Here is an 18,153-nt window from a genome sequence, read left to right as displayed (position 1 = left end):
GACAACACTGCAAAAATTAACATGCACAGAGAAAACTAACATACCACAAATGCATACCTATCTCTATCATTTTTGTTACAAAAGTTGATATAAGGTAGATTTAGCAATTTGCAATTCATGCTTTGTCATTTAAGAGCAGGCAAGCTAGAATACAATCTATGGAAGAAGATACTGAAGAAAAAAACCCCCAAACAATTGCAAGTGGATAGTGGTTTTGGCAGTGCTGTGTATAAATTCCTTGTTGGCCTCTGGCAGAAATGATTCAGCTCTGGAAAGATGCAGCTGGTCTTGGATGAGCAAAGGAGCAGCATAGGAGAAGTGCTATGGATGACAGGGGCATAGATGTGGAGGAGAAGATCTGGGCCTCCATGCACCCAACCCCACCCCACCATATCCTGCACCCATCTCTCTCCTCCACAGCCACTGCATTCTCCCGACATTTACATTATTCAAAGATAAATGCATTGTCAATTCTGTGTCTCCACTTACTAGATATGTGTGCTGCTCCAGTCCCTCTGCAGCCAAAGGTGCTCTCACCTCCGCTGCCCACTAGACACACTGCAAATGAAATCAAATGGCTGCTGCTACTGAAGAGAATAATTTAAACCTGCAAAGAGACTTTATATGTGTGGGTGTGCGTGTGTGTGTGCATGTGTGCGTGCGTGTGTGTGTGTGTGTGTGTGTGTGTGTGTGTGTGTGTGTGTGTGTGTGTGTGTGTGTGTGTGCACTGTGATTAAAATACAACCTTCTGTAACTGTGTGAATTCATCACTATAGTACAATGTGAATTTATCACTACAGTATAGATGTGACAAAAGAAATTGTTCCTGATATAAGGCACTGAGTTCAAAATCAATGTCGTTTTAGTTCTGTGTGCAATAGACCACTCCCGCAGTCTGTTCCGAGAACTCAGATTATTCATTTTGTTCTATAATTGAATTATGTGAGCATTAAGATACTACTTGATACCCTGGAACAAAACATATAATGACCCACATCAAGTTTTTGATCTGTATGAATTCATAATCTTTTAACTTAACATTCTATGTCATTTTATCTAACAAACATCCTGCTCCATAGACTCATCATAATCATACCCCAGTGTCATAAATGCACTGTTATCATAAGTCCCACAAACATTCACTGATCCATCTTCCCATGGATCAAGAATAACATGTTCCTGGACATAACTGAAACACAATCAACCATTAGGCTGCACCTAAAACCATTATTTTGCACTTAAATCTGAAAGGTTGATTAAATTGCCACAATAAGGTTATGATACCTATTTATGAACATATGACATGGATCAGCTGTTCAGAGGCATCTCTGGGTGGCTGGCTGGATAGACACACTTTAAAAAAAAAAATTATGGAAAGTATTTTTCACACCAAAATAAATATAATATGACTTATAGCAATTGATCACTTATAAATAACACTCACATTATTTATTAGACATGTATCAAAAACAAAATCTTACAACATGTATGAGTATATGTATGTATTTCCACTGAATTCCACAGAGATTCTGCTTTCCATCAGCATTTTTGTAAGAATCCTAACATGGATCATTTTGGACGCACCTCCTCTAATTGCCCATTTATCTCTCTCTATCTGTGGTGAGCATTCTTTTCCCAACATAGAGTCCTTGTGTGTTCATATGATCTCATATGACCTGGAAGAAACAAGGAAGCCTTAATGCGAATTTGGCGGCAAATGTATTTAATAGACCCATCAATAGTCTTTACAAAAGCCACTGTCAGTTTCACTGAGTATTTGGGTCGACATTAGGTTAATATTCTGTTTGGAGAGTTAGCATCTCTCTCACACACACACATATAGGGTACAAATGCTGTTTGTGAACCTTAATTATCCTTAATTACTCAAGCCCCGGACATCTAAACTCTGTTTACTAGGCTTAATTTAAAAGCGGCTGTGGCTCAGGTGGTAGAGCGGGTTGTCCAGTAGTCGTAGGGTTGGTGGTCTGATTCTCGACCCACGTGTCGCCACATGCCGAAGTGTCCTTGGGTAAGACACTGAACCCCAAGTTGCTCCCAATGACAAGCTAGCGCCTTTCATGGCAGCTCTGTGTAAAAAAGCGCTATAAAAGTGGAAACAATTTACCATTTTTACCATTTACCCAGTCCTTCAGATTTTTCTAAATTATATAAAAAAAAAGACTAAATTCATAATTCACAGATATCATACTGTACTCACATGATAAATGGAACAGAAACAGTATCCAATATTCAAGTGAAGGATCTGTCTAGTGCTAGTAGATTTCTGATGTGTAGTAGTCTATGGCCAATATCAAGTGTAATGTTGAATATTTAAGGTGACGTGTTTGACATATTTTCTGTAATTTTAAGTAATTGTTGGTAAATGGGCTGTGTGAGCGATTGGAGGTCAAGCAAGTTTATAGAGCTTGCAGTTACCTGGCCAAAGTCTTCGTCCGTGAAAAAGATATTGTCAGAGAGCATTTATACAGGACTTTTCTCACATGCTTAAGATGTCGCTGGTTCATGATAAGTTGCTTAATTACTCATTTTAAGCTCATGCTTGTAAGGGGACTGTTAACTTTTAAACCCAAACTCATGTGCTGAGCTGTCAGCTAGCCATTTTTCATATTTAATGGTCATAGGCTACTTTACTGGAATAATGTGTCTGGGATTACAAATGAAAAGCACAGGGAATCATTCTTTATCCTGTGGACAGTTTAAATTCCAAATCCTGTTACTGTTAGACATACTTTTTATTTTACATAAATTAGAAGCTTAATTGTATTAGAGACTATTTTAGACAAAATAAGCTACTTTTCAGAATCTATAGTTGTAATTTATAGTAAAGCCAAGTTAATTCTCCAGAATGATCTATTTCTCTGTATGGGGGAGGGCTAATATGATGATGTGCTGTAAAACCCAAAGAGACTAGATGTCTTTCATTCCATGGTGAAGATGAATGAAGATGTGTTTTATTCCGTCATAATTTCTCTGGGAAATGCTCTAAAGGATGTCCATATGTATAGGAGTGAGATAGAGGGATGTGTGTGAGGTATTTGTGTGTGTGGAGTGGTATAGACGTCGCTACAGTAATTGATGGCAGCTTTCCTGTGTGATCAGTTTGTCTGCCAGTTTGAAGGAGGTGGAAAGAGAGGGATGGGGCAGCAGCCTCAGAAAAAGGAATGAGCAACCACATAATGTTTGCTAGGTTAAATCTTCTAATGATAAGTATAAATCATCAACTACTGCTGAGCTGAATACATTCCAAAGGTGTTGTGTATCTTGAAACAAAATGATAGGAATGTCAGATTCAGTATACTGAAAAATTTCTCTTCTCCATGACATCAACATTGAAATAGTAGGCTACAATAACATAGCAAATGTACATGATATCAACATGAATTTATAGATCCAAAATCAACCACTTGAATTTAAAGAATATCTGATAAGTTTGTGGTAAATGCACTGAAGATCAATTTAACATAAATCAAAATAGACTTGCTTAAACCAAAGCTTTTATATATGTTGTTTTGCAATGATTTAAATACTACCCCAATTCCATAAAAGTTGGGACAATGTGTAAAATGTAAATAAATGTAAATAAAAACAAATTGCAATGATTTACAAATCTCATAAACCCACATGTTCTTCACAATAGAACATAGAAAACATATCAAGTGTTTAAACTTAGGAAATGTACCATTTAAAGGAACAAATAAGGTAATTTTGAATTTGATGGCCACAACGTCTCAGAAAAGTTGGGATGGGGCAAAAAAAGGCTGGAAAAGGAAGTGTTACTAAAAAGAAATAGCTGGTGGAATATTTTCCATCTAATTAGGTTAATTGGCAACCGGTGAGTAACATGATTGGGTATAAAAAGAGTATCTTAGAGAGGCAGAGTCTCTCAGAAGTAAAGATGGGATGGAATCTGGATGGAAGCATATGTTGCTCTATAACCTGTATATACCTTTCAGCATTGATGGTGCCTTTCCAGATGTGCAAGCTGCCCATTCCATAGGCACTAATGCTCCCCCATACCATTAGAGGTCCAGGCTTTTGAACTGAGTGCTGATAACAAGCTGGATGGCCCCTCTCCTCTTTAGTCCTCATTAGTTTAGAAGACACGACGTCCATGGTTTCTAAAACAGAATTTCAAATTTCGATTCATCTGACCACAGAACAGTTTTCCACTTTGCCTCATTCCATTTTAAATGAACTTTGGCCCAGAGAAGATGGTGGTGTTTCTGGCTCATGTTCACATATGGCTTCTTCTTTGCATGATAAAGCTTTAACCAGCATTTGTGGATGGCACAACGAACTGTGTTCACAGACAGTGAGTTCTGGAGTTGTTTCTGAGCTCATGCAGTGATTTCCATTACAGAATCATGCCTGTTTCTAATGCAGTGCCGCCTGAGGGCCCGAAGATCACAGGCATGCAATATTGACTTTCACCCTCGTCCCTTGCCCACAGATATATCTACAGATTCTCAGAATCTTTTGATGATATTATGTACTATAGATGAAGAGATATTCATAGCCTTCGCAATTTTACGCTGAGGAACATTATTCTGAAATTGTTCCACAAATGTTCCACAAAAAGACTCTGCCTCTCTAAGATACTCTTTTTTATACCCAATCATGTTACTGACCTGTTGCCAATTAACTTCCAGCTGTTTCTTTTTAACAACTCTTACTTTTCCAGCCTTTTGTTACCCGTCCCAACTTTTTGAGAAGTGTTGTGGCCATCAAATTCAAAATTACCTTATTTTTTCCTTAAAATGGTACATTTCCTCAGTTTAAACATTTGATATATTTTCCATGTTCTATTGTGAATAACATATGGGTTTATGAAATTTGCAAATCGTTGCATTCTGTTTTTATTTCCATTTTACACAGTCTCACCAACTTGTTTGGAATTAGGGTTATATATTCAAAAATGCATCTAGCCAAAGTACAATTAATTGCTTTGTTGGTAATCATGTGAAGACTAGGTGTATTGTGAGGTTATGTTACAAAACCATTGTGTTTGGATCATCTGGCTCTTATCTTTGAGAATAGTTCACAAGTAGCTATTTGCTTTTAATTATAAGTGTTGTGCAGCCTTTACACTTACTGGAACACTTGCCAGTAATTGTTATCTGGGAGCTTTCTCTTTTGCTATATTGTATGTGTGTATTTTTACACATAAGACTAAATAAATGGAAAATAAAGATCCTATGCTGAAACCACGTGTGTGGCACAGTCCTAACCTGAGAGTGATACATATGGACAGTACTGTTGTACAATCAATAGAAGTATAATTTATATTTTTTATGACAATAGTGTTAGTTCAGATATACATTGCATGTTAATAATTTAAACATAGACAATCTTTTCTTAAGACACAGTTATAGTTATATAAGAACTTAACATAACTAAAATACATATTCAGGGTCCTTAGAAAAAATTGAGAATTAGACAATGTAGGCTTTTAAAGGCACTGAAATTTACATTTGACATATTTGGCAAACTAGCAATAGGGTCCCGCTTTTGAGAGATTGCTAATACAACGTAAAAATGTATATTATGATGATAATCATCATCATCATCATCATCATTATTATTATTATTATTATTATTATTATTATTATTATTATTAGTCAGTTTACTTATAAATAGTGCAAACAATCATCTGAGCACCTTTGGGTATTTGCCACAGATACCCAGGCTATGTGAGTTTTCGCGTAGAGGCACTTTTATGATAGCACGAGTAGCAGGGGAGGTGAGCAGGCTGGGAGCCTGTGGAGGAAGAGTGCAGTTCTGTAGAGCGCGTAATCGGGACAAGGCCCTCCTCCTTCTCCCGCTTCTTCTGCTTCATTCTTCTGTTCTGGAACCAGACCTTCACTTGCGACTCGCTCAGATGCAGCGCGCTCGCCATCTCGGCTCTTCTGTGCCTTCCGATGTACTTATTAAAGTGAAACTCTTTCTCCAGTTCTGTCACCTGTCCGGTAGTGAAACTGGTGCGAGCTGTTGCTGTAGTTAAGCCGCAAGAACATCCTGTAAACATATTATACCGTAAATGACCCGTAGGCTGGACATATTTAAAAGCATCATAGGCATTATGTTCTATCAGATAAACAACACCCGTCTGGTATCATGTCTAAAACTTACTTTTAGAATTGTTTCTTTTTGTTTTCATCCAGTCGAATCCGTTAACTGCACACCCCGTGTTCTCTGACCGAAGTGTTATTAAACAACTCCCGTGAGGCGGAGTAAAATTTTGGTAACTATCGTAAGTGAGTAAACTTTTCCCGCTCTGCACGTACGGTTGTTCTTCGTCTGTACTGTGGAGGCAAGATTCCTTAAGGCAGAACGACGCGCTTCTTGAGTATACAGGACTCGTAAACTGACCGTGCATAATGCAGTCCTCGGCTTCAGCGTACGATCCAAAGGATCTAGCATCAGTAAATAAGGCATTTGGCCGCGGCGCCTCAAACCCACTCGAGCTATATTGCACATCCGATGTCAGAGGTATGTGAATAACATGGTCCACAATACCTGTCTCTAGTCTCCCCTGGGTCTCTCCCTGCTGCTCCACCTGACAGAATTTAGATCTGAGAGACATGCCCCTGCCTCAGTCTGAATACAAGGACATTATATTTCTTAGGTGGTCAGTTCAAAGGGTGTATGATAGCCACCGCCGCTTGTCTTCATGTCTTACTGTATTTTGAGGCTCAACATGTAAATAATGTCCACCACTAAGAGGGGCGTGGTCTAGCCCTTCCAGCCAATCGAACCCCATATCTGTATTCCGCTTTCTGCACTGGTTCTAAACTGTAGCATTTAGCCTCCATGGATTGAATACTGAAGGTTATATATCACTTTATTGCTTGCTACTTTTAAACTATGTATATTGCTCATTCGTGTACCCCCCCCCCCCCCACCACCACCACCACCACCACCACCATGTTTGAAATAGGCTATTACTCATAACTAAACTCAAAAACTAAACATATGCAATACACAGTTTAATTAGGTTTTAAAAAGAAACGCTCCTTATTTCGGATCTTTGGGTCTTCTTTATTACTCACTGCAGTTTCCTCATAGACTATCTCTGTGCGTTTTAATAGCTCATTAATCAGGCTAGCGAGATTAAACAAGCCTTCACCATTCTCAAACGCACAAGCTATTCATCTATGGGTTAATGTTTTCCTTAAGTTGTGAGGAGATGAATTTTGCTCGGTCGCTTTTAACATGCTAGGCTTAGGCCACACTGCACAGACGAATGAATTTTCCTCATTTTTAAAGCATCAGCTGCGACTGTGAATTGTAAAAATTTGAGGCAAACAATGATATATACTCTATATATAATCAAAATAGAATTGGTCGCTCTACATTAATTCTATTTAAATTAGTCCAACCTCCCATTTTATTGATACCTTATTGGCCTTCCATTCTGACTAGTACAATTATAATTTAAACCAATAATTGTATGCTCATATCCAAGTCTATAATTCAATTTGCGTCGATGATTCCTGCACATGTATATAGATTATTAACCTTCCTTTACGTGAGGCACAAACTAGCTCCATGAAACCTGTTTCAATCCTTCTTTTTTAGCATTTTGCATTTTAGAACATTAGCATTTGAACACAATAACACGCATGATTGTAGCCTAATAATGTTCCAAAATAGGTAGGACTGTAGGCTATTTTATATAGGTACCCCTTTGACATTGTAAGAACTAAATAGCTCTATTATTTAGGGAAAATAGCATGCTAAATGCATTATCATCATTTGCATGGGAGTATGCACCAGTACTTTCAAGTAATTGCCCAACACACCTAGTTAATTCCACCTGGTTTTGAACTTAGTTTCAAAACAATACTAGACACAGGCCCTATTTTTGTATAGGCAGTTTAAGGGATCAGGAACTACTGTGGCTGTAAAATGACAGCAAACTACTTTCAGGTGTTTTTCCCCTTTTCTAATTAAAATTCGTATTAATATAATGGCCATGCTCGTTTACTTAATTTGAGCTCTGAGATTTTAAGACCATTGTAAACAAAGCTAAAATAACTAAAATTCACAAAGTTACAGTAGGCATACCGAAGCAACTCCTTTTTTTATTAATTAATTAGTTGATTTATTTATTTATTTATTTATTTATTTATTTAAATCTTAAATCCAACTTTATTTATTCGGCCTTATTCTTATTTAACTGCTTGTTTAAGTCACCTGGTCCACGGCCCACTATGATAAATCATATTGTTTCTGATGGAAGCTCGGACTAGTACAGAGTTTATAGAGCACCATAATCTCATATGTCGTCTACGTGGCCTAACTATAAAATAGCCCGACAGTCCGCAGATTTTACACATGCCTTGTTTTACATAATTTTTCTCTGTCTGTCTGAAATACCTGTCTGTCTCAACTCATCGTGGTCACTTCAGATGTCAAAAGGTTGACAGGGTTATTTTCTTAGCCAGGGCGACCTGGATAAGGCAATTTAGAACCACCAATTCATTATAATGATGTGGGAAAATGTCTGCCATTATTGTGCATCGACCAAAACGGTAGGGCCGTGGGAAACGAAAACCTATGAGAAATGCCCAAATTCAGACTAAAATCTTTTCTGTAACATTCCATTTGAAATCCGTCATTTCTACTGAGGCGCTTTTGTGCAGTAGCCTAGAGTATTAAGCAGTAACCATTATCAGGTATTTTGTATAAATACTTCGTTATATATATATATATATATATATATATATATATATATATATATATATATATATATATATATATATATATATATATATATATATATATATATAACATAACATATGAATTGTAAATAGGGTGTACCTACCCCTCTGCAGAGGAAACCAGTGAGCGTCTCATCTCCACTATGTAGCTTTAACATCTCCAGCCTTCTCTTATCCGTGCCCTGATTGCACCGCAAGCATGCTGTCACACTCCTTTTCTTGGAACAAAGTTTGGCCTCTCGCAGTTTGAAATGTGTTTCTAGAGTTGGGAATGCAAAAGCTTTGTTCATAAGGAGGTGGAATCAGTGGCGAGGCTGAAAGCGGCGAGTTTTTGATTAATGAGCTTTGAAATGCCTCGCTAGGGGGGAGGAGGGTGAGAGAGCCATTCAGTCAGGGAAGGATTGCCATGCCTATAAAACTAGCAATGTGTAGAAATGCTTAAATTCTCAATGCTATTCATCGTCAAGTTATAAGGTGGATTTAAATAAATACGAACATAGAAGTAATTGTTGGATGATATTTAAGAGACATAATATTTAGTTGAATAGCTTTATTTAGTTGAATTGTGGTAGGGTATTTGATTCCATATTGAGACGTGTTTACAAAACTGTATTCTGCAGTAGCCCAATTGATGTGTAAATATCGCGAAAATCAACAATTATTTTTGTTATTTTTAAAGAACCTAATGCGTAAATAAGCGGTAACCTTAATCTGGTCATCTAAATGGCTTATAATTGCACTACTTCAGTACTTACTAACCATTAAATATATTTCGTGATTAATACGTAATTAATGCGTTTTCCATGTTCAAATTGATATTATTGTAAAATGGACTATTCGCATAAATACATTTAATATTTTTATGCTCTTTAGGCTATATTATTACTTCTGAATGGCGACCAAGGATGCGCGTTGGGTGCGCATGGATATAGCCCTGCCTTCTTTGTTTACTGTCGATATCATTTCAAAATGGCGTCTTGGTCTTATACATTATGAGATATCCTGGGTGGGAATGAGTTAATATCAACATTAGGTCCACTCGACGTACAGTTTTGTAAGTCCATCTTATTATATGTTGAATAAAATAAATGTATGATTACACAAATATGATTTCACTCATTCAGTTTAAGCACTTTATTTACAAAATCTATAACACAATAAAATATAACATTTCCATATCGTTACCATTTTGTCAGTTTGCGCGTGGACTGTTCACTCACGAAATAAAATGTGTTATGGGTGGTTAGGGCAAAAATGTGGAGAATAAAAAACAACGTGCCAGGTTTTCGTTTGGAAAAAAAACAACACATAAATCCGTCCGTTTTCGAGTTTCTGCAGCAAAAAAACAAAAAAACAAAACAAAAACAAACAAACAAACAAACAAAACTTTAAAAAAAGAAAAAGAAAAGACAAATACGCCAGTCACATCTTATCGTTTTGTTTGTGTTGATAATGCCGCACGCAGTCTCCCCAATTAGGTTGCATAACTTTTACTATAATCCATATAAATAGTCCACATGAAAAGATAAATAATATGTGTTACAAAAGTCTTAAATAATAAATATACAATAGTGATAAATGTCTGCTATAACATCTTAGATGAAAATAATAAATAATGACATTTTTAGTGTGAACTGTGTGGTACCAATGACTAACAGACGACTTAACAATGGCAATGATATTTTACCTACAAATTCCATCCCTATAAAGATGGGACCCTAATATTTTAAAATCTACAGAACTTACCTTCAAGTAATAAGATATGAAATTTCGTTCATATCACGCACTGCTCTTTCAAGATCTGAACGACTGACAACAAAGCATCTTCAACAGTCAAGAGATATGGACCACAGCTTAAAAAATTGTTACAGTCATAGCAGTAATAGTACTATCTATAATAATACAGGAGTAATACATTGTGTCTCTCTCGAAGTGTAGTTATATAAATTACTTTTAACTCATGAGGTAATAAAAAGCGACACTTCGCCTGGGCACACGCACGTGAGATCCTTACAAATGAGTAAGTTTCGGCGCTTCCTGCAGCCTTCCCTGAGAAGTGTGGTGAGAGCTGAGGTCTGTGTATGTGGGGTGAGGGTCACACGGTCCATGATGGTGATTGCCCGGAATCTGAGCGGCACAACTGTAGTCCACACTGGCGGATGAAGGATGAGGAAGGTGACCGAGGTTGAACATAGGGCCCGAAGCTGGCATCGAATCAACAAAATTTCCCCCAACATACACAGGACTGCCTTGCAAATTAGCATTGGCAAAGCTTCCGTTCCCTTGCATGCCGTGGTGCTCATACTCTGCACCCGGGTACCTTTTTTGCTGCGGTATACAGCCGCCCAACGGCGCCGTATACGCAGCCAAGCCGTACATATTTTGCTGAGGTTTGGCGAATGACGGAGGAGACGGGGCATCATAGTTCAGGCTGTTTACATTTGGAAGCTGACCAGAATATCCAACGTGATTGGGCCCACTTAGCGGCGGGCTTCTGTCCGGAGAGTGTCCTAAGGGAGAGTGCATTATTCCCTTGGATTTCTGATCCTTTTTGTACTTCATTCTCCTGTTTTGAAACCAGATCTTTATTTGGCGCTCGGTGAGATTGAGCAGATTGGCCATCTCGACTCTTCGTGGTCGGCATAAATAACGATTAAAGTGGAATTCTTTCTCGAGCTCCACGAGCTGGGCGCTGGTGTAAGCAGTGCGCACACGCTTGGAGGCCGGACCAGGTGGACTTTTGTCATCGCAGGTCTCTCCTGAAATGCATAGTTTTAAAATTCAATGTTTTAAAGATATAAAAAGCGGAAACACGTCAAACAAACTATGTTGACATTTTAATTAATTCTGTGGAGCCTATGAAGTGATTTTAATACTTGGGGAAGGAGTGACGTGCAAAAAATTGAACTATTTTTTTTTTACTCGTTCTGCAAGTAAATATATTCTACCACCTGTATATACACCTGATAAACCGTCATTAATGCACTAGGCCAGTCACTTCCAATACTTCCCAAACAAATATCCCATACTATGGACACACCTGGACTAATAGATGTTCACATAGGCTATACCTGGAGTTGTGCAGTTGGTACTTTTCTGCTTTGAATTCTGACGCGTCTCCTTCATCCATGGGAATATTTGCTTGGTGATGACTGGGGTGGCAGTGTTGGAGCCATTGTTGTTGGGAGATTTCTTTTTCTGGGTGGTGGTGCTGCTTGAGTTGGGTGAGGTGGGTGCTAAAGGAGACGCTTGTTGTTGGTCACCAACACTCTCTGGTTGGCTGCCTTGGCTACCATTTGGTCGCATACAGCTGCCATTGATGTCGCTGTTTTTGTGCACCGGCGGCCGGACTGTTGTAGATTGTACTGAACAGATGGGACCCTGATAGTCATTTTCTATGCTGGAGGTGGGGTAGGACTGATGGGCGGGCCCATACGCATATGAGTCAGACTTTGAGTATGAGTAGCCTCCAAAAAGTCCAGCGTTATCATAATAAGTGGCTTTCTGCATTTTGAAGATTTTTCACTACTTGGTATGTTTGTCCAATGGCATGGGCTTCTGTGTCATGTAATTGGGACTTCCCACCGGTTCTTTGAACGTTGATCTGCAAAGAAAGGAGCAATTTCACGAATCACATCAATTAAGACTAAAATCGTTACTGATTTGAGTATAGTGGGCGTAGACTGCTTTGTTTTGATTTTGTTTTGTTTTGTTTTTACATAGGAAGGAAATGTGTTTTTACATAGGATGTAAAAACACATTTCCTTAAAATGTATAATGTTTGGTTTCAAGTTTTATCAGCTTCTTATTGCTACCGGTTTCAATTATGTATTTAGCAAAACTTCATTTACAATTTGCATTCATATTTATCTGATTCATTAAACCCGTTACCTGTATATACTTTATATTATGCTAAGAATCCAAATTGCACTTTGAAACGAAAAAAACGAAATATACTAGTATAAATTATACTGATTTTTATCCGCGCTCCCAGGTAAACTGCTAAGTTTAACCTAGCTGAAACGTTCCTAACCTTGAACTCCAGCATTATGTTTTAAGCACATGCGAGGAACTGAGGTCAGTGTAAGTTTTATCAAGTTATTGCTTACTGCTGTGCTTCAGTGTTCTACTGAACTTAAGCGTACAGTCATTCATTCATTCATCTATCCATCCAGCCATTCATTCTTCAGATTAATTTTAATCAAGGCCTATAGTATACTAGGCTACTTAACTGATTTATCAAATGATGTTTACGCACAGACATAAAGAATATCCCAATCGCCCGATTTTTAAAAACATAGTTTTACACGTTTTACACATTTTCCCCATTGGGGTATTTATGTATGATTTGTTTTTTCGATAACAGCCATTGCGTTACAAGTAAATTTGCCATAATGCACCTGATTGCGCTTTTAAATTGGTCACTCAAAGCTTCTCTTTCCTCAGCAAGCCTTTCATTTTCTGAAGACTAAGTAAGAGTGCAACAAGAGAGTTAAACTTTAACTTTTTCTGAAAGTTCCCTACTGAGTCAAACCTAAAGACGACAGAAGGCGAATCAGCAGTTTTGGCCAGAACAATATCCCTTTCTTTACCACATCATCGCTCGTCCTGGACAGTTGTTATCAATGCTTAAAAGAAAATAATATATTAAAGATCACATATATGCTTTCAAGTATGCCTGTAGAACTTTATATGAACCACTCAAACCGGGATGCAAATCATAGCGCCGAAATCAGTCAAAATCTCAGGAGCGCTGTCTTGGTGTCGTGTTTCATCTTTAATGTTTATATCGTTTGTAGCCCGTTATCATCATCTGTTGTAAGCAATTTGCTGTTCCCGAAATCCGATGCTTCTGTAGGCCTATTTGACTCAATTAAAAATATTTTCTGTTCGACTTTTTACCTTATAACGTATTTCTCATAATTGATGAGAGGTGCAGCATGTGACTTTTGTTTTCTAGTAATGACTGCCATTATGGAAACTGGTGTTGGTGGGTGGGAGGGCTACCAAACTACGTTAATCATATCATAAATGCGTGGTAAATGCGTGGGTGCAATCTGATCATTTGAGCTCTTTGAAGTGCTCGAGAGCTGCGTGACTTACGGTCGGCCACACTAGAATTTCCGACTATTCCGTATTTAATCCCTTAAAAAATAAAGTATGGCTCATAACTTGTCAGCACAGCTTAATACAGTAATAGACGGCCTGGAGCTCCACGGTAGGCATTTCAATGCACTTGTCACTGTGGAACCCTCAAAATGCATGGCTGCTCAACTATAACTGTTATGTCTAACACGAGGTGAAGCTAAAGACGAGTTAAGGTCTGTAGTGTAAAACCCCAAGCGTAGGAGGATGCTCGGGTTAAAGAATGCCTTACTCTGCTAGTACACCCAAACATGCAGTCAGTATAAATACAGCTACTACACTCTGCACCACGCATTGTACGATATCGGTCTTGAAATAAAGTAATGCCGCGTCATCTTACTATGTGTCGAAGAGGATACTGGACTGAAATAGAAGAAATATGCATCGAAATCGTGAAGACTGCATGGAGACGGGGATACTCAGCTCTCGTTTAGGATATATGTGGTTAATATTTTCTTATTATAAAAGTCACTTGCATATATTCATAAGTGAAAAGATATATATATTAAATGCTGTTTAAATTAAATTTTATATGGCATGTATACTGAAGCTTTGTGTTGTGTAGGCCCAGAGTTCCGTGTGTAAAAATTAGTTTCGATGCTGTTAGTCGCTTTGGATAAAAGCGTCTGCTAAATGAAGAAATGTAAATGTAAATGTAAATGTAAGTGTAAATGTAACTCCTAGCCTATTAAGTTGGAATATGTATCAAGCACATATAGCTAGTTTTTTTTATATTGTATTCCACATCAATCTGACATGATTCATTACGGTGTGACTTTGTATCAATTTATTTAGTTTTATATTTTGCGTGGCATAGATTTTCATCTTCTGCAAAGTTAAAAGTGTAATGAATTAAAATAATATTTAATGTATTTTGTTTTCATTAAATAAAAAAGTTACTTACCGTAGCCTTTATTGCACTGTTTTCTGTTTTCCCTCAAGCGCTTCTCATTATTTGGTCCAGGACCTGGAGGATGAAAATAATTTATTGATTGTGTTAACAGTGTTTTTACTCCGGTCTTCGGAGGACTCCATAAAAAGCTTTATTTAATAAAGGGGCCTATGCATGTTAAAACTATTGTTTTTCTTTATGTGATACATTCCTGTTGCTGGAAATTTTTACTTAAACTTTACAACACGTATGTATACAAATATAGCCTACACCGAATATGTACAAGGACTCATGTGTATGTAACAAGAAAATAAAGCCACGAAATAGAAATGTGTTTTTGATTCACACATTTTTTATTACTATTTTTTAAATTTGTTTAATCAATTTTACTTTTTGTCGCCAGCGTAAGCAACAGAAATGTATGTTAAAACGCAGGTTGAAAAAAAAACTGACACAAGCGATTCTACACAAAGAGTAGCTGGCCAAAATATTTAGCACTCATAAGCCTTTTGGATGACCTTTGGCTTCTCCAGCCGTAACTCACTGATTAATGAACAACGGGCGGAAGGTGCTCAAGTTAGTCACAATGCAATCCACGCTGCACAAGTTTTTCCTCCTGTGTTTTTAAATCAAAAGACCCCGTGAAGATGAGATATTTAAACACATCTCCAGATCTCTGTCTCCAAGCTAGTTGCGCTGCTTTTTAGCGCATTCGTAAATCTTGGCGGAAAATAAGGAAATCGCTAATAGTACGAAACTGCAACATTTCCAAATGCGATTAACAGCTTTGAAATGTGGTACACTTTTGCTGGAGCTTCGTATTTAAAGTTTTGCTTAATGGGATAAATGCTGCTGTCTCTGTTGCTTAACATGGTTTGCCTTTATCAGACTACAATGTTTTCACCCACGCATTGTTACGGTAAGTTTGGTAGGAATAATGGCACAATAGCTTGTTAAAATAATGATCTATGAACTCGAGCTTAAATATGTCTACGAATCTGTGGCGGTGATTGTAGTAAATGTTATGTTCTTAATCTATTGTCGGGTAATCTTGCTAAAATTAGTATTGTTGATTAATGGTTATTGTTTAGCCATCCAATATAGAAAGGAGAATAGTACAGCGCTATTCCAAAGCCTTTCGGAGACGTCGGTAGGCTACGATTAGACTATTTGACAAAAAATTATGTATATTTCGTATATGCTTCGATACCATCATAACTTTATTTAAGATAGATTAAAACAGTTATTTTATTTATTTTATTTTTTATTTTTTGTTATTTCATTTCTGTCACCGCACTAACACCTAACACACAGCCTGGTTGGTCCCAGGAACCGCCTGCTCTATTTTATTTACACTGCTATGTATATAGTCACTAGTAACTCACAAACTCACATTTCTCATTATACCATTTTAGTGTATGTCTTGGTTGTTGAGCACTCGATAATAGGTCCAATACTTAAAAAGAAAAGGGAGAAGAAAAAAAATCCACCATTCATTTATCTCATTTATCCTCATCTATCCTCTTAATCCTGGTGTGTGTATGTATGTGTTCATCTATATATATATATATATATATATATATATATATATATATATATATATATATATATATATATATATATATATATATATATATATATATATATTCTGCTTGAATTTTAAATTTTTATAGGTTTCATATTGTTATTCTTTAAGGTGCTCTGAAGTCTGATTTATTCTAATCTCGAATTCTACACGAAAACCCACAATCCGAAATATAGCAATTGAATTGATTTGAATATGGTAACGTTACTGCTTAACAATGCATATAATCTAAACCAAATATATCATGTCTAACATTACTGTGAGTGTAAGACAACAAATTAAAGTGATTTACGATCTTACAAGCTATGAGCCAGAAGGAGAGACTGCAGTTGTTTCCACTCTTTGTTTTAGTTTGTATTTGGCAGATCGCAAAATCAGCTAGCCTATAAAATCCAACTTCAGTTCTATGAATGAGACAACCTTCCCAACTAACCTTTGGAAAGTACCCACTGATGCTCAAAACTGTAAACTAGTTCTACAAATTTCCCCGATATCCATAAATTGTCCTTGCTTAGTCAAAGACCAGGAGACGTTAATAAAGATCATCTGCTCTGAATGGAATAAATCATATTTTTCCCTGGTAAAGTCCATGGTTAAAGGTTGCGTTTTGCCATGCAATTGCTTACCTGGGAATCAATTCATCATAGAGTCTCGCTTCTCAGTTTCAATACCTATCCTTGTAGCACCTCGGATATATCCTTCACCCTTTGTCTGTGCACGGCACAGTCCTAAACCAGAGCTTGCGCTTTTCCAAACATTTCCATATACCAATGCAGACAGTATTCCCGAAAGAATGGAAGCCACTCACTCAACTACCAATAAAAAGCCAAGCAGGTATCCTTATTCCAAAAACGAAATATTGCTGGCAGTCAACCTCCCACTGGAAAAAAAAAAAATAACAAACGTTTACAGAAGCTGGGTCATCGTTCGAGTCAACATTGCGATATTGGCGTTTCAGAAACCTTTATCATGACAAATAAAGGCGCTGCCTTAAAATACGAGCATATTTGTTCACGTGATCTGGATAGTAGATTGTCCTGATTGAGGGTGCTACTCCAACCAAACTCTACATCACAAACCCATTTCAAACGCAGGATCGCTACCGTTTCGTATAACCCCTCACTAGTTAGTTCGCCCCACTTTCATTATAATGTGTTCTAAAAAAAAAAAAAATTCGGAAAAATTAATATCTAACGACTCCGTCCATGTATTGGGGCACTTATGTTTGACCTTTATTGGTGTAAATGTGACAAATTCATAGCAAGAAATATTAAAATGGATAAACCAATGAGAGTAACAAATTATGTTAAAATGGTAACTAGCTTATTTCTTTTTATAGCCTATATCACAATATCAACTTCATATTCGAAATATGAAACTGTAATTCAATAAAAAAATTATATATTTTGGGGTAAACTACCATATTATCGTATATTGTGGGAGTAACCTGTCTTATATATTTGTAATTTTTTTAAATGTGTTTATAATAGTTTATAAGGAAGCCTCGAAATATTGTTTGACGATTATGGCTCAAGCATTGACAGCAATGTATGACCCCGTCAGCCAGAGAGATTCATCAAAATCATTACAAGCCCTGTTCTGGTTTTCTCATACCACCATTATGTATAATATAACGTGCATTTCATAATAATAATAGCAACAACAACAACAACAACAATAATAATAATAATAATAATAATAATTTTTCCTTGTATTTATTTTGTTGTGGTCGTGGAAAACAAGTTTGTAATATTTAACTTTTATTGAGGTTGTGAAACTATAGCTAA

At 37.0% G+C, this 18,153-nt stretch overlaps 2 protein-coding genes across 4 annotated transcripts in view; both read right to left on the bottom strand.

Annotated features, from left to right (window-relative positions):
• Positions 1-5,277: 5,277 nt before the first annotated feature.
• On the bottom strand, positions 5,278-9,307 carry LOC108266153 (homeobox protein Hox-A1). Of its 3 annotated transcripts, none has more exons than XR_008396587.1 (2): positions 8,849-9,307; positions 5,278-6,036 (listed from the first exon to the last, which is right to left on the bottom strand). XR_008396587.1 is itself a non-coding variant. In XM_047155971.2 (2 exons), exons 1-2 carry the CDS (start codon positions 6,602-6,604, stop codon positions 5,708-5,710), a joined length of 396 nt encoding a protein of 131 aa, XP_047011927.1. In that variant the 5' UTR covers positions 6,605-6,795; the 3' UTR covers positions 5,278-5,707. The 3 variants fall into 3 exon arrangements, 2 of the variants coding, with proteins under 2 accessions (XP_047011927.1, XP_017324680.1); XM_047155971.2 differs by lacking the exon at positions 8,849-9,307 and adding an exon at positions 6,538-6,795; XM_017469191.3 differs by lacking the exon at positions 8,849-9,307 and adding an exon at positions 6,151-6,786.
• A 556-nt stretch (positions 9,308-9,863) lies between these two features.
• hoxd3a (homeobox D3a) overlaps positions 9,864-18,153 on the bottom strand; it is a 20,537-nt gene continuing 12,247 nt past the window's right edge. Inside the window, exons 2-4 of the mRNA XM_047155970.2 lie at positions 14,794-14,856; positions 11,816-12,348; positions 9,864-11,503 (exon numbers count right to left, since the gene is read on the bottom strand). Coding sequence (XP_047011926.1) covers positions 10,755-11,503; positions 11,816-12,254 — 1,188 coding nt within the window. The 5' untranslated portion in view covers positions 12,255-12,348; positions 14,794-14,856 and the 3' untranslated portion in view covers positions 9,864-10,754. The remainder of the gene's footprint in view (positions 11,504-11,815; positions 12,349-14,793; positions 14,857-18,153) is intronic.

The sequence above is a fragment of the Ictalurus punctatus genome, chromosome 6, assembly GCF_001660625.3.
Source record: "Ictalurus punctatus breed USDA103 chromosome 6, Coco_2.0, whole genome shotgun sequence".
Classification (NCBI taxonomy): Eukaryota; Metazoa; Chordata; class Actinopteri; order Siluriformes; family Ictaluridae; genus Ictalurus; species Ictalurus punctatus.
This window is presented reverse-complemented; position numbering and strand designations above follow the sequence as displayed.